General features: G+C 42.0%; 2 protein-coding genes across 16 annotated transcripts in view; one reads left to right on the plus strand and one right to left on the minus strand.

Moving 5' to 3' along the window:
• The first annotated feature begins 138 nt into the window (after positions 1-138).
• Positions 139-12683, plus strand: PRKRA (protein activator of interferon induced protein kinase EIF2AK2). Of its 2 annotated transcripts, none has more exons than XM_053410178.1 (8): positions 139-586; positions 2199-2368; positions 4212-4293; positions 5810-5888; positions 7422-7539; positions 8868-8965; positions 9917-10091; positions 11337-12683. In XM_053410178.1, the coding sequence occupies exons 1-8, from the start codon at positions 429-431 to the stop codon at positions 11492-11494; spliced, it is 1038 nt and encodes a 345-aa protein (XP_053266153.1). In that variant the 5' UTR covers positions 139-428; the 3' UTR covers positions 11495-12683. The 2 variants fall into 2 exon arrangements, with proteins under 2 accessions (XP_053266153.1, XP_053266159.1); XM_053410184.1 differs by lacking the exon at positions 139-586 and adding an exon at positions 1196-1258.
• Positions 12684-19299: 6616 nt separating this feature from the next.
• OSBPL6 (oxysterol binding protein like 6) overlaps positions 19300-24588 on the minus strand; it is a 95566-nt gene continuing 90277 nt past the window's right edge. For 13 of the 14 annotated variants that reach the window (XM_053409893.1, XM_053409933.1, XM_053409840.1 and 10 more), the window contains one exon: positions 23367-24372. In XM_053409893.1, the coding sequence (XP_053265868.1) occupies positions 24264-24372 (109 nt within the window). In that variant the 3' untranslated portion in view covers positions 23367-24263. Of the gene's footprint in view, positions 19982-23366; positions 24373-24588 lie in introns of those variants that run through there. The other variant, XM_053409910.1, reaches the window with a different exon arrangement.

Here is a 24588-nt window from a genome sequence, read left to right on the forward strand (position 1 = left end):
TTGGCCTGTGTTATTTTCTCCTGCCGACAGGGGACCCACTTAAGGACTCTATACGGGCTCTTGGATACCCCATAAGGGAAAAGGGAACAGCCCCCCCCCATAACAACAGGACGTCCCTATTTCCATAGGAGAAATGTTGGAGGGTATGTTAACAGGAAGCAAAGGGTTGGTTTTTTTCCACGGACCCCCTGAGCTAGAACATGTTCATTGTGAAAAGTGAAGCGCCCGCACACCGGCGGGGCCATTTCCAGGCTTCCTTGGGGGTACTGTCCACCCCCTCAGCGCCCCTCTTTCTCCCTCACAGAGACCCACTGAGACGAGCCGCTCTCTCGCCCCTCTGCGCCGCTTGCAGCCTCCCGGGCGGCTCCTCCCCTCCAACTGGCCCCCGGAACCACACGTGACACGCGAGAAGGGGCCGTGCTAAAGGGATGCTTCCCGGCCAGGAAGAGATGGAGGCGGCGGCGGCGAACAGCATAGCTCTGCCTCAGCCTGCCCCTTGCCCGGCTATCCTAAGCCAAGAAGGGGGGCTGGCGGGCACGGAGCAGCGGAACTCCCCGGTGGTGGTGGAGAAACTGAAAACCGTCAGGTGACGCGCGAGGGGTGGGGTGGGTAAGGGGCTTTCTATATGGCGGGTGGGGCGGGCGTGGAGCATTCCGGGTTACCGCCGCCCGCGCGCGCGGCGCTCTATAAGGAGGCGCGCGGGAGCAACCGTCGCCGGCGGGAAGCGGCGCCCGCGTGCGCGTGGATTCGGGTTGGAACGTGGGGGGGGGGGAGGGGTCAGAAGCACGCGCGCGCGCACCGTAGCAGGCAGTGTGAATGGCGCGAGTGTGTGTGAGGCTGCACCCAGTTACCTGGAAGTAAACCCGTGTGTGTGTGTGTGTGTGTGTGTGTGTGTGTGTGTGTGAAAGAGAAAAGCAGATGCTACCCTCAGTTACCTGGAAGTAAACCCGTGTGTGTGTGTGTAAGAAAGAGAAAAGCAGATGCTACCCTCAGTTACCTGGAAGTAAACCCGTGTGTGTGTTTGTTTGTTTGTGTGTGTGTGTGTAAGAAAGAGAAAAGCAGATGCTACCCTCAGTTACCTGGAAGTAAACTTGTGTGTGTGTGTGTAAGAAAGAGAAAAGCAGATGCTACCCTCAGTTACCTGGAAGTAAACTCGTGTGTGTGTGTGTGTGTGTGTAAGAAAGAGAGGAGCAGATGCTACACTCAAGTTACCTGGAAGTAAACCCAATGTGCAGTGACACTTAGGATGATTTTCCAGGTTAGAATGAGGGAATGCATGTATATGTCTTTATTACATGTTGTGCTTTTTGAATGCTACTGGTTTTCTGTCCCTGATTCCTTTCTCTTGTTTTTTCCTTGTCCTCCCCCAAATAAAATATTATCTTAAAAAAAAACAACCACTCCTCAATCCTAGAGCAGAATCTGCCCGTCATCTGTTGAATTTGTACACATTTTTAAATTAGCTTTTGCATGTAGGCTACACAGCCCTGCAATATTTATAGGTGACACAGCGCACAGTGGAGAGAGAAGGAGTAGCTCGGAGCTGGAGTAGATAAGGCATCACTGGTCTTGGATCAGATCTCCCATTTCTTTATTTTTATGTGGAAAGCTAAAACAGGAGAGTGGGGAGTGGCATTTAGATTGGGGCCATGTTGTTGTTGGGGGGGGGCTAACCTGCATTTTATACAAAATGATTGCATAGAGATGGGTGATCTTCTCTCACAAATCTTCAACATTTCAGCACACCAAATTTGAGAGTGAGGAAAATGAAAGTGTAAGTTTTATGTTTCTTTAGATCTGCTATAGGAAAAGAAACTGAAATTAAGAAAATAGCATTCTCCAAGGCATGTGGAGAGACCAATAATATAATCTGACAACTGGTTCTGCACATAGCCTGTTTTGTGGAAAAAGCACCGTGGAAGAAGCGCTAGTCACTTACACTTCCTCTTCTCCCCGCTCTAGTGCAATATCCAAAGCATGGAGTATCACATGTCTGGTAACATTTCCTTATAACTGTCCACAGGTTACTCATTATCATGAATACAACACAGAAGCAGGCTTCATTCTCTCCAGCTTGTACCTCTGAGTTTCATAGATGAAAGATACAGCATATTTTCAAAAGCAATATTTTAACACACTGCATGTAATTTCCTTCCTTCTCAAATATTCATAAAATTTTTATTCTACTTTGTAAACAGCTTGGAGGAAATCATTACATCCAAACCGGGGAAAACACCAATTCAGATGTTACATGAATATGGCACAAAGGCTAATCTCAATCCTGTATATGACTTTGAAAAAGCTGAGGGGCAAGTGCATATGCCAGTCTTCACCTACAAAGTCACTATGGGCGACATAACTGCAACAGGTTTGTACATTTTGATAGGATTCATGCAGGGCCCGGCCATCCATGAGGCCTCACGCAGCAGGGGAAGCAGATCCTGATGTAGATCTTTATTCCCCACTTTGTTCCTGATGTAGATCTTCACTCACCCCTTCTTCCCTGGCAGGTTGGGGGTAGCCAAAAAGTCTTGGGCCAGCTCTGGATTCATGTCTGAGTTCTTAATTGCATGCAATGTGTGTGTAATGTTTAAAATAAATGCCTCTTCTATTTAGTTTTATACTCGCTCTGTTTCTAAGCTAGTGTGTTGGGTACCAGTATGGGTAAAGGGAGAGCCCAAATGTCTTTTCCTTCATCCTTTTGTTCTCCTCCAACCTAGCCCTAGAACCCATCTTTCCTACCTTCATCCTAACTGCTACCGACTCTTGTGTCTCCTCCTTAACCTTAAAATTTCCCCAATTAATTTCCCCTCATTTCTAACCCTAGAACTCCCTCTTCCTTCCCCTGCATCTAATTGCACAGTATATTATTCCTTGATCGTATTCTTCGACCCCCATCATGTCCACCCAAACACAGACACCATACAGGCAGTAACCATTTTGCGCAAATCCAATTGACGTGCGACCACCAAGAGCATAGAACAGGGCCAGGGTGGGCTTATGCAAGCGCCGCTGACGCATGTGGGGGCCAGGAATTGAACCCCTGAGCAAAACGGTTGCGGCCTTTTTTAAAGAGTAACTAATTTGATGTAATTTCTCTGATCTTTGGCACTGTTCCTAGCACTGAGGGGTTATGCATGACATGCAAACTGATCTTGTGCCACACAAGGAAGTTTGCATTTATTGTGGCCAGTAGAATGAGGATAGTGTTTGGATTAGGCCCCACAAGCTCACTTAATGAGTGTCCCACCTCACTCTAGCAAGCGTGTTTGGGAACCACTGGTCTAAATACCTTTTCTAGTCATTTGAACACAATAATTGAGATCCTGGCCACTGGAGCATCAGGATATAAATTTGGCCCATCATTTTTGTGACAGTCCTTTGGGATATTTGAATATAGCTATTGTATCGCCTCTTAATCATCTTTTCTCCAAGCCAAACATACCATATTTTCTCTGCCTCTGCGCAGCTTCCATAGTTAGTACAGCAGTTCTGACGGTAGCAATGATAAGTCTCTGCTGCTGGGAGGAAACTGCCTGCTGCAGGCCCTCTTCCTTCTTAAAACTCTGCATCTCCCCTTCAGATGTGTTTTTTATATATACCCTTGCATTTTGAGAACTTACCAGCATAAGCAGATGAATAGGAATCAGCTGCCCAACCACTATCTTAAAGATGCAGTTTTTCAAAAAATATTCAGCGCTACTTCTGATGTTAGTGATGTCTTTAGAATGGGAGTGGAAAAATGTTGTATAGGGCCTTCTCGGTAGTGGCGCCCACCTTGTGGAACGCCCTCCCATCAGATGTCAAGGAAATAAACAACTATCTGACTTAGAAGACATCTGAAAGCAGCCCAGTTTAAGGAAGTTTTTAATGTTTGATCTTTTATCATGTTTTTAATATTCTCTTGCGAGCTGCCCAGAGCGGCTGGGGAAACCCATCCAGATGGGTGGGGTATAAATAATAAATTATCATCATCATCATCATTTAGAAACGAGCCACGTTCCCCCCCCCCCATTGTGCTTGCTTGCACTGGCAGGATACAGTAAAACAGGCCATCTTGCCTTTGTGGAAAAAGTGTCCAAACAGGTCTATACACTCTTCGTGTTATCATGAAACAGAAAATGGATATTTCAGAATGAAACATTCAGACTGCTAGATTTTCATAGCTTACTGTTCAGAACACTCACATATTTTTGTCTTTATTAATTCAGGAGAGGGTCCGAGCAAGAAAATTGCAAAACACAAAGCTGCAGAAGCTGCCCTGAACATTTTGAAAGGCAATTCAAATATTTGGTGAGTTGGTTTTGATCATTGTGACATAATATTATTGCCGAATGGGACCTGCTGGAAAATTTTGGAAGAAAGCTTTACAAATATTTTAAAAATTAAGGCTAAAATGCTTAACATACTGGAGATAGGTTTATAAAAAAGCTGTGGGAAATGGGGCCAAATTATGTGACCGCATCTAAGATGGATGGTTACTTCACTGCTTAATATCCACATGGTAAAGTAGTTTTTTAACAATGCTATTACATTGTTGCTCATTTCTTGAAAACCTCTTTTCTTGTATTTTTGTGGAAGTGATAAAATAGCAGTTTTTCGCATATCATGTCACAATTTCTGTCACCTTTCATGTAACTTAGTTATGACTCTGTAAGAGTATGAAAGGTTTCTCTCTTTCTTTATTTAACAGGTTGTGGTTTCATAACTCAGACCCGTTTTCAATCTTTGTTAGTCTCATGTGTACAAACTTGTAAATGTTATCAGTACAAAAAGATAGTCAATAGTCCTGAGCTCCTTTGAAAAGAAAGGTGGGAGAAGAAGTTAATAAACAAATAGAATAATTTTTTTGCTACTTTTTCATTTGACCTTTCAATCTTACTTTTTTAATTTTCGTTTAATTTATAGCATGTATCATGCTTTTCCTTCCCTAGGGAAGCACCAACCTGCTAACAGCTTCAAAATTCAGTTAACATAAGCTATGGGAAAATAGAACAAAACGTAGAACAGCCTTATCGCCAAAAGACAATCTATGAATATTTTAATAAAACGGATCAGTACAGTGGACCCTCCGGATACGAATTAAACTTGTTCTGGGAGTCCGTCCGCAACCCAAAAAGTCCGTAGGCAGAGATGCCAATTCTGCGCACAAGCGTGGCGCGATTGAGCGTTTTCGCGCACATGCACAGAGCACTTGTGTGCATGCACGCGCGGCAAGACCCGGAAGTATACGCTTCCAGGATTGCCGCGTTCATAACCCGAAAGTTACGTATCCAGAGCGGTACATAACTAGAGGTCCACTGTAATTATTAATATAAAGATAAGTCAAAGCCTGGTGTGCTCTGGTTCGACTAAGCGACTAAACAACTACAAAGTCAAAGCCACATTCAGGTTAGAGCAGTATCAACAATACCGTTAAATCTTTAACAAAGGAGGGTCTCTCATCCCTCAAGGGCAATTTTTGAGAGTACATGAGACATATGTCTGGGGAGGAGCCATGAAAATCTCCTTCTTGCCAGTGGAATTCTGCCTGCTTTTTCCTGGATCCAGACCCTTGAACTTAAAAAGTAGCCTGGGAGGAAGCACAAGAAACTACCTGCGGGGAACAAAACCTTCCACATGTGCAAACATAGACACAACTCAACATAGAAAAGCATGTCAGCTTTCTTTACTTTAAACATCTTGTAGAGGTAGTCTTAATGAGGCAGTCTCATATTAAAATGTAGAATGTGCTTAGGACTGATTCCTGATTTGTTAGCGAAATGATGCCTGAAACTGCCAGTTTTCAAGTTAACTATGTTTCTTTTAGCATTTCTGTGCCAGACCACTTAATCCCTGAATGTCTCGATCAAGCACCAAATCAGTCCAATCCTATTGGATCATTGCAGGTGAGTTGCAATGACATTTAAAATGTACCATATTCAGAAGTTCTTTGTCTTTATTTTTTAAAATTACATTATTATTATTATTATTATTATTATTATTATTATTACTATTATTAATATTACTATTATTATTAATTCAACTTAAATGCCACCCTATACCCGGAGGTCTCGGCAGTTCACAACAAGACCACAATATATAAAATCAAACCAAAAGCATAACCCAATAACCCCCCCCCCAAAAGCCACATTCTAAAGGGTGTTGGTGTTGGCTGTTTACAGTATGGTAACGCTGCAGAGAGCTTGCTGGGGAGACCATGCATTAAAAAATAAAGGACTCAAAAATAACTTAAACTAGGTTTTAATAAGAATAACAAAAACTCCTTTTACACTAAGTACATTAACAACCAAACCAGACCCAACCACCAACCCATCCCCCAGGGTAATGGGAGAGCTAGGTGCTGCTCCTTATATACTACACCCAAATGCTGACACACCTTAATCAAATACAACTCAGCAGCACCTGCTGTGTTTCACAGCTGTAAAGCCAGGTCTCGTTATCTTACTCTGGCCCTTGCTCTGGCCCCTTAAAGACATACACATCGGGTGGAACAATGATGAACCTTTACATTTAAAGAAACCATTCAACATTTGGGTGTCCATAAGATCAACCAAAGGCCTGGTTAAAAAGGAAAGTTTTTGCCTGGCGCCTAAAGATGTATAATGAAGGCACCAGGTGAACATCCCTGGAGAAAGCATTCCACAGATGGGGAGCCACTGCAGAAAAGGCCCCGTTCTCATGTTGCCATCCTCCACACCCCTCATGGAGGAAGCACACGAATAAGGGCCTCAGAAGATGATCTTGGGGTCCGCGTAGGCTCGTATGGAAAGAGGCAGTCCTTTATATACCTTTTGGTTTTTTAGAGGTCAAAGTCGTTCTACACTAAGTTACAAATTATATTTAGATCCTTATGTATGTAACATCATCTTTGTTTCCATATTTTCTGATGACAGAAAGCAACACAGGCAGTCAGGAGCAGGTAGCTGAACCGAGGAAGGAGAAGACAGTTCCTATACCCTCAGGAAAGAATGTAGAGTAAGCAACAAAAAGCAAAGCATAGTGATTACAGAATGGGTGGTGAAGAGAAAAGAAAGGATTGGCTGGTTTGTCAAGTTTTCTCATACACACTGTGTGCAAAGCTCACAGCTCATCACTGTGATGATATATATAAGATGTAAAGATTTTCTTTGGGCAGAGTAGTGACTAGTGAAAGCAAGACTTACTCTCACATCACTGAAATAAAATGCTTTCATTGGGCTGCTACTCTGGCTGATCTTGGAAGTCCTCTCAGCTCTGTCCTGGATTGAGATGTAGAAGGATACATGCAGTATAAAGCAAAATACATCAGAATTTTGCTTTCCAAGTTAATACTGAAGTAATCATGATAAATAAACCTGTTCTAAATAGACACGTGGCTGTTTTAAGGCTAGATTAAAAAAAATATTGTCTTGTTACCTGTTGTTTCCCTTCTTCTCTAGGAGCTAGCTATTCAGAAGGGTTGGAGACTTCCTGAGTACTCACTGGCACAGGAGACAGGGCCACTCCATAAGAGAGAGTTTACAATGACTTGCAGAATAGAAACATTTGTAGAAACAGGTACGTGCTTATTTTTTTCTCCTCGGCACAAAATGTAGCAAAACCTGAATTTAAGCACAGGATTCATTATCCAAAGAAATCCCACTAATGTTTCCATTTTTGATCATTTTAAACAATTGTATCTTATATAATTCTCTCTTGCAAGCTGCCTTGAGGATTTTATAACTTGAAAGTCAAAATAAGTGCCTTAGCAGAGCATTCCTACTTGTGGGGGTGCCTAAGGTGGCGGGGCCACCAAATCCAAAGTGTGCTGGCAGGGTGGATGGAGGGGGTGCTTTTTTTCTTTCTGCCACTCTGCCCCCCCCCCAAATAAACATCAGTGCACCTGCTCCCAATGTGCCCTGTTTTTGGATTCCTACTGGAGCACCAACAGCCTAATGATAGAAATCCCCATAGGGCTAAACAAGTTATTGTTTCTCACCTACCCCAATACATGTACCTGTAATAGCACAGGTAGCAGAAGACTCTGCATGCCTTCTGTATTCTCCATTCTGCCCTCTGTTAGTCAGGCTAAACGAGGTCTGGAAGGGGGAAGGAACCGCCTGCGGGCATCTGTATGCAGGTAGGCACTGCACCCATTTGGGGAAGATTTTTAATTAATAGAAGCCGCTTGGGGCAAAAAAAATCCTCTTTCTGTCCCTCCTCCATCAAAACATTTTGTGGACAAACTTGAGCGCTAGTAAGCCTGGCTCAAATTTGGCCCTGCAGTCAGGTCCGCTTTCAGTATCCCCTTCTCTTTCTACCCTCTCATCTCTGTGCCCTCTCAGGGTTCTTGAAATATACTCGGAGTCAAGAGTGGATTTTATGCCCTTTATTCAGCTCATAGTTGGTGAGGAGGAATGGAAGTTCCCCTAGAATGTCTGCTTTATAATACATTATTTGCACAATGGGCCCAACGTGATTGGCTAATTCTGGGATTCTCCTGTAGGCCAATCAGGTTGCGGATTCACTTCCACCTAGAACTGGATTGGGTGGGTCCTGTGGACCAATCAGACTGCTGCATTCTGAATCCTATTGTTCTAGGACCAATCAGACTGCTGCATTTTGGATCCTATTCAACTCAGTACATAACAGTTCTTCTGTTGTGATGCAGAAACTCACACCTGGCCATGGCTGGAGGGGAGATCCCAAGTTAATAATTAACAGATGTAAACTTAACAGGTGGAACTATCAGAACAAAACATACAGGGGAGTTTCAAAAGCATGGCTGAGTTGATGGGTGTGTAGTCTGTGACTCGCAGTCTAGTTTTGGTTTTCTACCATGAATGTCTCTTAATCTGGGTTTCTCTGCTTATTTTAATCCTTCTTGCTTTTGTTTTCTTACAAAGGGATTGGGACTTCTAAAAAATTAGCAAAGCGAAACGCCGCCGAGAAACTACTCGATAAATTCCGTAATTTTTCTGGAGACAATATCACTATTTCTTTAGTAAGTAATTCATTTACGTTTATAGCAACTGCTTAGCTATTCAAACCTAACAATGCAATCATTCGTTTTCATTAATTGTCCAGCTCATACTAAGGCGCTATAGTAAATATACACAGGCAAGCTAGACTCCTCCCCCCCCCCCCCCGCCCTGATGGTTCACCTGTTATCTTCCATGTTCTTCATCTAGGCTACAAGATCTCGGTCCTCTCCCCCACTGTCTTTCTGTCTGTCTATCTTGTTTGTCTTAATAGCCTAAGGATGCAGCTTAGGAAGTGAGTTCAGTTGAACTGCATGGAACCTTGTTCAGAGCAAACAGGCGTTCATTGAGCTACACAGCTGCTTCTAAAATCTAATATATTTTCAAATGCACAAACAATGTACATCTTCCATTGCCTCTCTCTCCTCCAGAAGCTGGAAGAATACCAATTTCTATATCATTTAACTCTCGGGAGTTAAGCTTATATATAAGTCTTCTAATAAATCCCCAGCTATCAGCTCACTATCAGATGCAGCAATCTGCTTCACAGTGATGGTTGTGCCTTCCTTCAGGCAGCTTGTATTTAACAGGGAGTTTATACAGTAATGGAAACAGCCTCACCTGCTTCATTTCTGCTCTTTAGGCTTTTGTTAATGCCGCAGTAGAACAAGCAGTAAAATGTAGCCCCTGTAGGTGAAATTGTTGACATTTACAGTTCAGAGTTGTGTTAAAAGTAAGAATGCTTATGGAAAACATAGGCCCCTGTAGTACAGACCAAGAGAATCTTGGAGAAGCCATATTAAAAGCCAAGTTTTTAACAAGTGTGGAAGAAATACTTGGGTAGAACATAGTGTGATATGAGAGCTTGGTATTTGTTTAATACATATACGAGGGGAGTGGAATGACCGCATTTAAAGGTGTTGGATGGTGGTTTTAAAACAGAGCAAAGTCTAAATGGCCTTAATTTGTTCCAGGGAAAAGAACAAAGTGTTAATTTGGGATGTACATGGAGCACCTTAAGGAACTCTTCTGGAGAAAAAATTACTTTGCTGAAAATAAGTCCGCTCAGTATTCCTAATACAGATTATGTTCATCTTCTTGGAGAACTTGCAGAAGAGCAAGGTTTTAATACAAAATACTTGAATATAGGTAAGAACCATGTGGGTGACTATGGGCGAGATGCATCCTCTTTTCTTAGTATCTTTTTTCCCAACACAGGCCAGGCAGAACCAAGTTTCCAATGAGTATGCACCAAAAAGGGGCGGGATTATGAAATGTCCATTTTCTTCCAGCATTAACATGAACACAATTATCTGCAGAACATTAGTACTAACAGCAGCCAGAGAACACACTTTCATCACATTTTGTCTAATAATTAAAAGATGCACACAGTCTTACCACTAACATTTGGAACATTAAATTTGCTAAAAGGGTGCAGTATGTAAATGGCGGTGCTGTTTTCAGGGATCTGTGTGCTAAACTTGCTGTTTATTGTTAGTGCTTTGACAAAATAATTCGCACGGGTCACAATCGAAGAACCTGAACAAGAATTTAGGGCTGTCAAGTGATGGAACTGTTTTTGGAAATAAATTCTGCATGAAAGTGTAGTTCATAAATCCAGCCGTGCTTTTGTTTCTGAATGTTTTGGAAGTCGAATGAACTTCCGGAACAAATTCCGTTCGACTTCCAAGGTATGACTGTATAGGTAATAGAGTATTTGTGTTGTGCCAGAGCAGGTTGGGAGAGATGGTTTCCTACATATTCCAGTCATATATCCTTTTATGTGACACCATCCTGATTACCGTACTTTTCCGTGTATAAGACTAGGTTTGTTTACTCAAAAATTAGGTTTAAAAAGTGGGGGCATCTTATACACAGGTAGTGGGTATGTGTGACAGATGATTGGTTGCAGCCGCGAGCTGCAGATTGTCATTGGCGATTTGTAGTGTGATTGGTGGCTGTGGCAAGGGGTTTTTTTGTATTGGCTATTGGAAATAGGAGTTTGATTGGTTGCTGCGTCTAGGGCTGCGGAGGATTGGCTGCCACTGTGGCAATTGTTATTGCTATTTACTTTTGCTGTTGGTGATTGGTCAGGTTTGTAGCAGACGTAAGCAATTGCTGGCGAGCGGTGTGAGCGATTGCAACCGGCGGGTTAGTGATTTACTGCATTCCCCCTGAAAAAACGCTCAACAACTCCAGTCCTCCCCCCAAAAAGCTCAACAACTTCGGGCCATTTTCTGAAATTGGAGTCCCCCCAAATAGGGGGCGTGTTATACACGGAAAAGTACGGTACTTTCATTCACAATGTCGGGGAAAGAGAATTAGTGTAGTTGGTGTTTTCAAAAATTAGTGGCGTGATATTCCACTAACCAGCACCTGTGTTTGTACTTTCAGAGGAGCTGAGTGTGAATGGACAATACCAGTGTCTTGCAGAACTTTCAACTAATCCAATCACAGTTTGTCACGGGACTGGAATCTCCTGGGGCAATGCCCACAATGATGCCGCTCACAATGCACTACAATATTTAAAGATCATGGCTGGACAGAAATAAGATTCAGGTAAAAGGGAAATATTTAAGGACGTATCCATCCAAGCCGAACAGTTTCCAGATCATTGGAGCTGTGTTTTTTTAAAAGTCACATCACAAAACCCACACACGTGTATACAATTATGCATTATAATGAAATAATCACCGCAAGTATGTTATTTATCTGGAAGTCCAGATACCACCACAGCCGCAGGCGTGGAATGAGATACAGAATTCACCTTTCCAGAATCTGATGAATGAGAATCCTTGGAGCCAAAGCCCAAAGCAAACGTTGCTCTAAATGAGCAGCTGCCCCTCAAATTGCAGCCACATGTCCAATTCCTCCCATTTGCTCCATATTCTAGTTCAGAAAAACTTTTGACATGACATTGCAGTGAGAAAAGAGGAATCTCTGATGTCATGACATGAGGTAAGTTCTAGTGGGTGTAACGGGGAGGGGGGAGGAACTAGAGGCGTGGCTACCATTTTTTGTTGGCAATCATGTTTAGAATGAGGTCTACCTTGATTGTTGGAAAATGGCTTTCTGTGGTCAGGAACAGGGCTTGCAATCTCAACATGCTCCTTTCCCTCCAAACCTATATGTTGATTTTTGTTTAACACTGCATGACTCATTTATACTTCATTTCATGACACAATATCCAACCCGGGGGGGGGGGGGGAGAGAAAGTGTTAGAATGCCAGGTGTGCTGTGGTCCATGGGGTCACAAAGAGTTGGACACAACTAACAACAACAATGAAGTATTTGTGACAGAAATACTTCACGATTTGTTCTGAATACAATAACTTCCATTTTTTTTCCTGGTTGTCGAATTAGGGGTGGAGTTTGGCACAGAATTGTAGAACTGTTGTCTTTACTGTATCAAGTTTTAGTATCACAAAGTAGCTTTGAGCCTGCACTACATATATACTGAAGCTTACAGGCTCCTTTGTGAATACCTGTGTATATGGGATCTTAAAACCAAAGTATCTGAAATGTTCCAGTGCTTTGAAAAGCTTTATGTTATGGCCATGGGATATTATCCATTTTCCTGTGTGTGGATTTTTCTCTCATTGTGTGAACTGTGGCCTTTTTAAACCTATGGTTTGAAGATTGAATTTTTACAGAAATAATGACTCTATTAACATCACTGCCCTTTTTCGTAAGGTAACTATAAGAATCGGTCATTCTTTAATAAATTCTTTTAAAGAGTAATTCAAGTAATAAGTTTTTATGTTAATCTTAAGGCATGTATTCTGTATATTTAGAGGAAAGGCAGAGGCAAAGGCTCACTATGTAAATTGGTTATAGCAAATTAATACAGAGCATCTTTTCTAGAGGTGATCACAGTGGCCTGCTAGCAGTTAATACACATTTTGCACATGCACTAGTGGATTTGAATACAAAAGCCTATATGCACATTGTTCTCGTGGGAAAGACAGTGTAATTGTGATGGTCACGTTCAGCCTGCTCTACTAGACAGTTTGCAATTTTCCTCAGGTTGGTTCTGGAGTGCAGGTGTCTCACTGAGCTGAAGCTGCTATTGAATTCAAGGTGACCTGCTTGATTCAAGTGGAACAGTTCCTTCCCTCTGCAGGCTGATTGCGCCTCCCAAGTGGCCTTCAGATCTCATTGAAACAACTGGAGAAAAGGAGGCCCTGGGTGTTTTATAGGGACTGTAGCAGCTGTGCAGTCTCTGAATCTTCCTGCTAAGAATAGTTCCCATGGTGATGCGAATGCATGTGCAGGAACACCCAAGGCCTCTAAGCCAGGTCCAGCACATGAGATCTTTGCTCTCAAAAGGAAGAGCTGGTACAGCTGTTGCCCAAGACATGGCAATTGAAAGATTGCATTGACTATTATTATAAACAGAAAATGAGTTCTGCTCATGCAAGCAGTCACTATTGTCTTCCAAGAGTTCCTGTGTCCCACATTACACTGGCTATTCATGTTGATCATTGTGGGTGCAGTTACATGTCGATAACGCTAGCTGCCACATGCCTGCACCAGCTCTTTTTGAGAGGGAAGAATTGCATTATTGGATATTAGCACAGAGTGCCCAGCTCTGATGTGACATAATCTGTATTCAGCACATCATAATTTGTGTTAGAGCCCGCACTGCTCTACTAGACAGTAGCCAGCGGTGGCTCAGTTACTAGGGCTGCCATAATGATAAATTTCCTATACTTACAGAATTACCGTATTTTTCTGTGTATAAGATGCCCACATGTATAAGACGCCCCCTAATTTTGGGGACTCCAAATTAAGAAAACACCCCTCAGAACTACCCATGTATAAGACGAGTCCCAATTTTAGACCTGATTTTTTGGTTTAAAAAACTAGTCTTATACACAGAAAAATACGGTACTTCTTTGTAAGGAATAGCACACATACCTTTCTGACAGACAACATACTCTTATTTGAAGATCTCATTTTTGGCTATTTCTGCTCAAATATTGCCTCAAAGTATTAAGCGCATAGTACAGTGGTACCTCCAGTTACGAACTTAATTCATTCCGAGGTCTGTTCTTAACCTGAAACTGTTCTTAACTAGAGGCGTGCTTTCACTAATGGGGCCTCTTGCTGCCGCTGCACTGCTGGCACACGATTTCCGTCCTCATCCTGGGGCAAAGTTCTCAACTCAAGGTAACTCTTCCAGGTTAGTGGAGTTTGTAACCTGAAGCTTTTGTAACCTGAGGCGTTTGTAACTTGAGGTACCACTGTAGTTCACTTTCATGCTCCTGGGGACTTTTCCTGGCATCATTTAGCTGGTGGAAATCAACAAGATAAAACTTGACCTTCAGTCATATATATGCATTTTAATACTTACCCATACATGTATACTGGTAAATTGGATATTTGGCCTTAGTTTGAGACAAGAAACACTCATTCAAAGTTTCTTGCCATTCTTCAGTCTTGCAGAGACAACTAAGATAATGCCTAAATTGAAATCTGTGATAGTAGCTCTATAAAATGATAAATTTTCACCTCTAGGCCTAGGGGTGAAAGAGGGATTACAGATCACAGATCATCGGGGGGGGGTGGGGGAGGTCCATGAGAGAAAATGCCATCACAATTTTTGCCAAGATCAGTTCCATCTGCTTTTGAAAATATTTTCCCCCCCTCAAATTAAAAAAGTACAAGTCAGATATATCACATCCCAAAGAAATCCTATTGATTTCATAAACTGCAGTTCAAAAGCTTTGTTGAGTTGCAAACAGCTAATTTCTGCCAAGAGTATTTAGGTACCTGCTGTATAAACAGTAAACAAAAATGTGCTGAAAGTTACAAAATCATACTCATATATATATTAAGAACAACAACCCTATGTATGTGCAAATCGGACACAAGTCTCAACAGCTATGAATAGGCCTTGCAGGGGAAGAGTGTATAGAACTGCAATTTAAACTGTCCTATCAAAAGTTGTGGTAAAAATTGAAGCCTATCATGTGATTCTGCTAACCTCTGCTATTCAGTTTGGAAAGTTGTTTGTTATGCATTTGGACACCTCTTACCATTGTAACCAAATTTTGCACGATGGTTCCTGAGATCAAGGAGCAGGTTTTCATCTCGATACAACCGGATGCCGTTTGGAATCAAGATAACGTACAGAACCTTTCAAAACTGTGGATTTTAACCATTGGGGTTTTTTGGTTTTCTTCTTAGAAATCCTGAGCAATACCGGATACAAAGCGGCTAGTTATACTCTAATGCTTATTATATATAATGACTGTAGCAACATTAAATATGCAGGCAGTTCTCTTCACATCCAAGGACCTGACAACCACTTTTACCTCATGTTTTTAAGGTATTGGTATCAAAAATTGTCACATACACAGCATATACATTTGTTTTTCCACTGCTTGTATGTAACATGGGTAAATGTACCAGGGAAGCATGACCTGCCGTGCTCCCTGCTGTTTGTACACAAAATGGTGAGTGTGAATAAAAATGTGTGATTTAACTTAAGCTTTTCAGTATTCATAGCCCAATTATTAAACAATTACGTTTTATTAGTTTGTAGTGAAATTGAGCTTTCTGTGGAAAAACCAAAAGCAAAAGTAGGTGTGTGCCCCTCCCCACCCCCCACATCAAAAGCCCAGCTCCAGTGAGTGGCACACAAAATTTCCCTCTTTTAAGTGGTAGTTACTAAGCCATACCGTTGCATTCTCGGCAGCGTGTTGATAATCTCATGAATGCAATACTCATGGCCAGCTAGCAATCTTCTCCCACACAATTCAGTATGGGCACCACTTGAGGAAGTTGTAGATTTTTTTTCTTCTTTTCTCACATAAGAACCAAGGGACTGTTAATTCCTCCAACCGTGACAGAGGACATCACGACTGGGACTTCTACGTAGCTAAAGCTGTGAGAACTATACACCCCTGTGAAGCCAACCCTGAAGTTGTGTCATATTGCCCACTATGTGGTATGTTTGAAAGGTTGGTTTTTTTTCTGGATATGTTCGCTATACCAGATGCACCAAACACAGCAGCAGCAGTGTGTGTGTGTGTGTAACTATATCTATCATCTATCTATATATGACAGACTGCATATCAGTACTAAGCAACTTGGCACCACATAAAGGACCGCATATTTATTTCCATTTGAAAACTTTCCTCCAGCTTACAAGGCACTGACTGTTGACATGAGCACCATCACCTTGCATATAGACACCTGTTGTACCCATCATTTTCTGTACTGGAGTATAATGCTGACTGCTGGCCACAGCAGTAAGAACCAAGACGGCAGCTTTTGACATTTGCTATCTGCGATGTTTGAGTAACGACAAAACACAAAATGCTCTTCTCTTGACTTCCACTCTGATACACCTTTTAATTTGGTTCCAAGAAAGCACAATTCTTCACTAGTGTACGAAGCCATAGAAAATGTTCTTTACCTATCATGTATAGTTGCATTTCATAGGCCAATGAAGAAGCAATGGTATCTCCTTTTGTTCAAAATGGATTTGATGGCACTATGAGACTAAGTTTGGTATTACAAAATGGCGTGATCTTTCATCGGTGACAGCCTACTTGAAATGCTCAGTTGGAACTTGGGGGAAATCAGTTAAAAGCTGATAAAGAGGTACCATTCTTAGGTTCTTAAAGAGATGGCAGACGTGCAAAATATACAGAATCGGCAAATAAACCATTATCTCTGTTGAAACCCGTATTAATAGTCGGATTTCTGTATGAACCTAGTCGGATATTCTGTATGAATATTTGACAAATATTCCATATGCCTACACAATTTGGCTTTCCCAAGAACCATAACTCTTTAATTCTGCATGGATTTTCATATCTATAAGACAAAATACGAGGACCATGCAGACTTTTGCAGAGCGATCCTACAGTTGCTTATGCATAAATGCAGCTGTGTTTGATGGGGCTTACTTCCTATTAAATAAGCTCCGTACTGTATTGCAGCGTTATTCTTACTTGTGTATTCAGTACCTCACCAATAGTGATACCATCTGAATTCAGACTAGAAGGTTCTCAGGTCAAATTCCATCTGATCCTGTAGAGAGCTTGGGTGGTAACATTGGGCTCAGACTGGGGAGACTGGAGTTCAAATCCACATTCAGCCACAATGCTCATAACAACAAGAGCCTACTGGATCAGCCACCATCCTGTTCTCACAGCAGCCAACCAGACATCTATGGAAAGTTCACTGGCTCACTCTGCCAATCACTGTCTCGCTTCCTAACCTACAGGGTGGGTGGTTGTGAGGAGAAAATGGGGTGGTGGTAAAACTACCTAGGTGACCCCAAGCGCCTTGGAGAAAGGCGGGAAGACAAATGCAATAAAACTGCAATAAAGTGAATTGGAAAACTGAAAAAGAAATCAAAGTGACTTTAAAAGGTAATTGCTGTGAATTTATTGAGGCCTGTTTTCTTACAAATGGAACATTCCTCTGTACAACATTCATTTGAAGAGGCACAGTTCTCGTGCTTTTTCGGTAGCACAACATACACATGATCTTAAATATGTGATAGACAGGTAGGAAAGAACGATGTGTAGCTGGAGCAACACATTTGGTTTGCTGCCACGACAGTTCCCACTGGCAGAGAGGGACGGGGAGAGAGAGAAGAGGACATCTTTAGAAATGGAACAGTGGCTTGTTTCTTGGATAGTGGAAACAAAGCAGAAGTAAGTGACGGTTCAGGTTCACATGCATTCTCTCCTACCAAGAATACCACTCCTTTCCATTACAGCCATAGAACACAATCTAGTAAATCATAACTAACTTTGTGGAGCTTAACACTTCCGTAGTGTTGGGGGGGGGGGGGAAGAACCATAGCTCAACAGCACAGCACATTAACTGCATGCAGAAGACGCTATGGGTCAATCCCCATCGTCTCCAGGTTAAGGCTGGAAAGAACCCTTCTCTTGAGCCATGGAGAGCTTCTTGGAGGTAGATTTAGGGGAGTGCAACCAATTCGGTCACAATGCAGAGCCTCGGGGGCACCACGACTATTATTTAGAAGGGAGTGCGAGAGGCGGGGCTGGCGCCGAATTTCGGTGTCACACGGGGCGCTGCTGAAATTTGAGACCCCAAGGTCTGCCACTGAACTTCTGCCAATCAGAGTAGATGATAAGTCAGATGGACCAATGGTCTGACTCCTTACAAGTCAGCTGCCTATATTCTTCCCTGTTCAGCTAGGCATGACTCTTGTCTTATTTCACAGCTTTCAATAGCCTGGACCACAGTTTCAAATAAGGATGGTTTAAAACGAGTGCGTGCTTAGTTCTTTCTTTCAGCACTGTGGACAGGAAACAAGTAGACACCAGCTCTTGTGGCTTGATTCCCCCAAACAATCAGCGAGTGGTAAGCCAAAGTTTGCTCTTGACTTACTTCTGGTTTGTTGGGGGAAACCAACCAGGAGCACTGGGCTCACACAATACAATGTCCTCTCCGGTGTGCTGAAGGAAAAAGTGGGGTGATGACTGAAGCAGAGATGCGGTCATCTTAAACCATAGCTTATTTAAAACTATGGTTTTAAGTGATGTGCAAATCAGGCCACTGTTAGTCAAACTTTCAAATGAATATTTACTGGATTGTGCTCGTGATTTTCTTTAAAAGACAATTCAACTTTCATTATGGTTCTTTTGCTACACATTTTCTGTTAGAATTAAAACAAAACACTGCACAAAATGTAGCACGTAGTTTGGTAACATTGATTTTCTCCCCTCTCAGAATAAGCATGAATTCAAAATGAAACCCAACTCAACTATTGTCCTTAAGATATGTTACTTATACCTTTCCGCACAATCATTTCCTGGTGGGTAGGCTAAGCGAAACGAAAGAACTTGACAATGAAAGTTATTTTACAGGGAAGTAATTCAGTGGCAAGTTAGCTGGAGAACAAGATATGCAGATCAGCATTACAGTTCTGCACCCACCAAAGTAAATGAGGAAATACCTGTTTTAATAGTTACTGATTGCACTCAAATTCTCAAAAACCACAGAGGTAAATGAATTTTCCCAGTCTCAGATTTGGCACCATTTTCCTAACCACAATGATGGCTGAGAGAAAATCTATCAAATCACAAAACTATGGATTAGTACTCTTGAGTGCGGTCTTTGTTCATTTACCTATGCAGCATGGAACATAATCCAAAGGTACCTTCCCATGTCCACAACCACTATTTCTGAGCCCTGGACTTGGGGAAAACCCACCAAATGTTTATTTACTACTTATATTTTTTATCACTTTTGCTCTGGTTACAAATTGCTTCACGGCAGAGGAGTAGCTAGGGCAGATGGGGGGCAGGACGCACTGGGCCCCACACCCGGAGGGTGGCTCTTAGCATGGGGCCTGGCCCAAGCCATGCGTCTCTCCTGGGAGTGACACAGTGGCTCAGAGGGCTGCAGGCTCCGTGCTGCCCGAAATGGCAGCGTGGGGCTGGCATCCACCTGCCTCCTCCGTCTCAGCTGTAGGGCTTCGCCGCTGCTTCAAGGCTTTGTAGTGGGAAGCGATATATAAATTTAATAAACCTAAACCTAAGAGCTCCTCCATCTTGAGGTGTTCCCCCCCCCCATCGAAGAACACTTACAGATAACTACTACAGGAGTAGCTTTTGCCTCAATGTGCATCAGTGCACCAGGACTTCATCCAGCAATAGTAGCGATGGCATGCCAAGCATTTGGGTTAGGGGGCAGTTTCTGAACCCTTGCATGGTGCAAGGCCTGGGTTTAGCAAGCCCCCTTGGGAGGCCTTTCAAGAATCTAGAAAGCCTCCTCTACTTTCCCCAAATTTGCAGGTGTGCTGAAAACCTCTACTACTGAAATGTGATTATATCCATCACTAATAGAAGAGAGGAAGGGGCGGTCTACTTGAAAACAAGAGCATATACAGAGCTCAGGCAGGGAACATGACTGTGGTATAGTTTGGTGCAGCGCCTTCCAGTTTAACAAGGAAGCAAATCATACAATGTCTTCTTGAGATTTTCCTGAAGCTTGCAGGAGTGGGAAGAGGCTCAGAGTACAGAAGACCTCAATTTTCAAATCTGGAAAATTTAATAAAGAAAAGTCTACATCATATGAGTTCTGTCACTTGCAGAAATACACGATAATTTGCATTTCTGCTGGATAGGGTGAATATCCCTTCTTAAGTGAGTTCCATGATTGTGTTTTAATTGGTTTGTTTTGCATATTTGCTACTAATGTATATATTCTGCATCTCTCTCGCTATATATATATATTTAAAAATTGTTTTTGTATAGTATTTTTGAAAAAGCAACTCAGTGTAAAATTCATGTTTCGAAAAAGAAAAGAAATGCATGATATTCATGACTCTGAGGCTGAATCTGCATGTTATCTCTGCAGTATGGATGCTACAGAACCATGGTTCCACAAGTGGCTACCATGTTGTCATGGTAATATATAAAAGCACACAATTCCATATATTGCCTAGATCACATGGGCATTTCCATACCAGCATCTATCTGTCCACCACGGACAGGCCACTGCTGCAAGCATTACCCAAGTGTTCTAGGTAAACGATATGACCAAACTCTTCAGTACGTAACTAATGTAATGTAGAAGGAGAAAGCGTTTTTTTTTGTTTTTTTTTTGCTGCAGCAGCCACACCACAGAGACCCTGTGTAAAATGATTCAGATAAATTCTGCAGCAAGTGATGTGTGACTGCTTTGCACGATTGGAATCCATGAATTTCTAGCAGGGCTAGCCTTGCATAAATATTATAGTGCATAAAAGTGCATAAAAAGATAAGAAACTCAAGGCGAGTGATGCACTGTGAAGAAGAAACTAACTCGGGGAACCCAAGGTAGTTAGATTAGGTTGTCTGTAGGTTTTGGAAGAGCAGCTTCTTTGTTCCACGTAACAAACATACCTTTAAAACCTAGGGGAATTGTAGAAGCAATCGGTGATGTGGCAGGAGGGAAGTGTGGCGGGGCAGGGGCGGTTTCTAAAAATGTTTACTGGGCCAGCTCAAGTCTGTTGCATCAGCCCACACAGGGAAATGGCTTTTGTATTACCGTTTTAAAAATTCAAATTTGACTGAAATGGAATCTCTAAGGAAGGAAATGACTTGAAGGGGAGGGGAGAATCTGTGTTGACACAGGAGACAAGGGAGTCAGTTAATTCCTCGGTTGTGGATCATATCCAATATTCTTTCACCCTTGAATGATAGCTGGACATCGCAGCAAAGTTGGTCCAACCATCAATTTTGCTTACCCAAGCCCCTTTGATCCTGGAGGACGGTCTGCTTTCTTTATAAATAAAAAACAAAATCACGTAATGGACATTATTCTTTCTTTCTATTTAAGGAAATATGTTTCCCAAAGTGAAAAAACAACAAAATTGCTCCAGGGAAAAGGGAAAGGGATTGATGTCTCCTTGTGACATCATGGGATTCAGCCAATCAAACTGTCCATAACTTATTTTTGTCACAAACATAGAGAGCTGTTTGGCCACTTCAGAGATCAGCCCCTAGAAATTAAAGGTACATTTGGACAAAACGACCGCACTACTCTAAAAATGTTACATCTGTCTCTACCCCCTTGCTTCAGTTAACTTTCATACGGGTAATATATTAGATGTTTTGTTGAAAGAGTTTGATTAGATTTGAATGACAGAAGGGGAGAAGTGAGTTCAGCAAATATTCTCATGAAGACTGGGAGCTATGATTAGTAGTTCCAATGGTCCCACGCTGCGCCCCTGAAATATTTTACCAACACTCTTTCCAGTCTTCATATGATACCGTATTTTTCGCTCCATAAGACACACTTTTTTCCTCTTAAAATCTAAGGGGAAATGTCTGTGCGTCTTATGGAGCGAATGTGTGGTCCATGGGGCTGGAGGGGGGGGGAACCCGGGCTTCCCCTGCCAGCCCCGACCTGCTCTTTGAGGCTGGCCGTGGGGGAAAGCAGCACTTCCCCCACTGCCAGCCCACAAGCTCGTGGAGCAGCGGGAAGGCTGCACGCCTTTCGGCTGCTCCCTGACCTGCTCTTTGAGGCTGGCGGTGGGGGAAAGCAGTGCTCTTTGAGGCTGGCGGTGGGGGAAAGCAGAACTCCCGCTGCGCTCTGGAGGCTTCAGGTTGCCTTCACTGAAGGCGACTGAACGCTCCTTGAATGCACTGAATGCACCTTGTTTTAGAGGGGGAGAACAAGAAAAAAAAAAATCTCCCCCTCTCTGCGCAGCGCCTCCTGCTGCTTCGCTGAAGGGGAGTTGTGCAGAGAGGGGGAGAATTTATTTTTCTTGTTCTCCCCCTCTAAAACAAGGTGCGTCTTATGGTCAGCTGCGTCCTATGGAGTGAAAAATACGGTAATCCCAAAAACCAGAAGCTGCAGGCTACCAAACTTGATCTGCTTAGAAAATGAAAACTGATATTTTGAAATGTCAAACAGAACTTTTGCAAGAACAGACTTAAAAGGTCATGATGTGATCATTACCATTGAATCGTCTGGAATTTATTCTAAGCCTCAGTCAAACGAAAGAGACCCTGAGCTACAAGTGCAGCTCAGAAAGAAGTTGTGGTCAAATATTTAAATATCCATCAATATTGTGCATGCCAAGAGGAAGTCACACTGTTTGGGAGAAATCCTATTTATAACTCTTTGCTTCTTTGGCAGATGTGCTTGTAAAGAAGGAATTGTGGGCTATATATATATATATATATATATATATATATATATATATATATGTAATTTGTAGCACAGTTAAATGAAGAGTCAATTTGCTTTTGGGAAATAATGGTAAGAGACACCTCTGTATCTCTATGGAACCCCACCAAGAAGTCGTTCTTAAGAAGCACCATGCAAAGGAAAATTAAGCATATTTAGAATTATGTGCTATGTACTGTATACGTAGAAATATTTTTTTGAAATCTAATACAAGGAGATCTTTTCTGTCATTGATGCCTATGAAATGCAAGTAGGGAGTCTGTTAGCAAACTGGGCATGAATGAAAGACAAGATGACATTTAAAAAAATAGGATTTTTATCTATTCATACTGGCTACAGCAAAGCATGCCAACTTCACTTTACTTTGAGACAGAGGTCATGCAGCCTCCTTCCATATACATCATTGAAATGTGCTGCACAGCAACCATTTAAGGTCTTGCTTCTTCATCGAAAAATATAATTGCCTTTTTGTAAAATGGCAAAATAGAATTATGCACAAAAGCAGTATTAGCAGTGGCAAGATGCTACCGAGAACTTAGCTGCATATGCTATGTTGCTTTCCCCATAAAACAGATGTGCAACCAAAGCATCTTGTGTACAAAAGAGAACATGACCATGTATGTTACCAGGATAATCCACCTCTGGGAAAGGAGACAAGACACTTATCATTTTTTGTGCTTAACACTCATGCGAAGCTTCAGGGAATTCCAATTGTATAAAGACTTATGAGAAAATGAGACAAAAGTGTGAAGCCATGGGAAGAGATGGTATATTTATCACAGCATTAGGCATTGAGAATACGACCTCGGCTTCATTTGCCAAGGTTGTTACAAAACCAGCCAGTCTCCTTTCAACTTGACCACACAATAGTCCCCACCCCATCCCCAAAGTTAAAACATGTACTAGTTGATCACTTTCCTTTACAATCCATTTAGGGTTTCTCTCTTTTCTCTTAAATAATAATAATAATACACTTTCTTCGTTATTTATAATATGAACAAAATCCTAGCGCTTTAAAAATCTGCCCCTGACAAACGTCTAAGAATACATATTTTAAAATGACTTAAATGTACAACTTCACATTGGTGTGTTTTTTTTAAGGCATGAACAATGGCGAATGAATGAGGAGAGCTTCCAGAAAAGCATTATGCCTTTTTTCGACGTGGCCAGTCCAAGCACATCACACATCAAGAAACTAACCCGAAGCTAGACATGAACAAGTATTGCGACTCAAGGTTTAATAATAGCATGGGTGGACATTCTAGACATGTTCCATTAAAACAAATCTTGTTTTGTTTTTGTATCTTTTCTGTTGTCTATTTTAAGCACCAGATACTCTTCGAAAGCATCTTTGGCTAACTCAGTGCATGCTTCTCTTGCGCTGCATTTCCCTTATCTCAATATTTAAAGGGTGTGTTGGTTCCCCCTCCCTTTAATTTAATGCCAGCTGCAGAAATGTCCGGGGTCTGGGCTAATGCACTTTTGGAAGTCCATTTATAAAGATGAATATAAAAGCAAATGAAAGGTTTCTTGCAGGCCCACAAACCAACCTCAGCTATAAGAAACATGTTGTGCATAGGTTTTTTTTAAGGTTTTTCTTTTTTTTTTTAAGGAGTGATATGTTACTAGATCTACATTCTCAGTTTACCAGAGTTTGAGGGTTTCTACTTTACTAAAGCCAGGATCCTTTCGGAGTTCCCAATACGTGTCGTTAGAAACCCAAGCTTCTCTTTGATTGGCATCGATAACTTTTCTGCAAAATCAAAAGAAAAATACACACCTGTTAGACAAAATAAATTCAGGAGTGCCTTTAACAAGAACCAAATTATACTCCCTTGTGACACGGCACCTGCAGAGTCCTTTATAAGAAGCAAAAATCCCATCAACCAGTTATTTGGTAAGGAAGAGGGAACAGAGGGGTTGAATTCAGCCCACAAAATGACAAACAGGCAGTATTTCAGCTTTTAAA

This window comes from Podarcis raffonei, chromosome 1, assembly GCF_027172205.1.
Source record: "Podarcis raffonei isolate rPodRaf1 chromosome 1, rPodRaf1.pri, whole genome shotgun sequence".
Classification (NCBI taxonomy): Eukaryota; Metazoa; Chordata; class Lepidosauria; order Squamata; family Lacertidae; genus Podarcis; species Podarcis raffonei.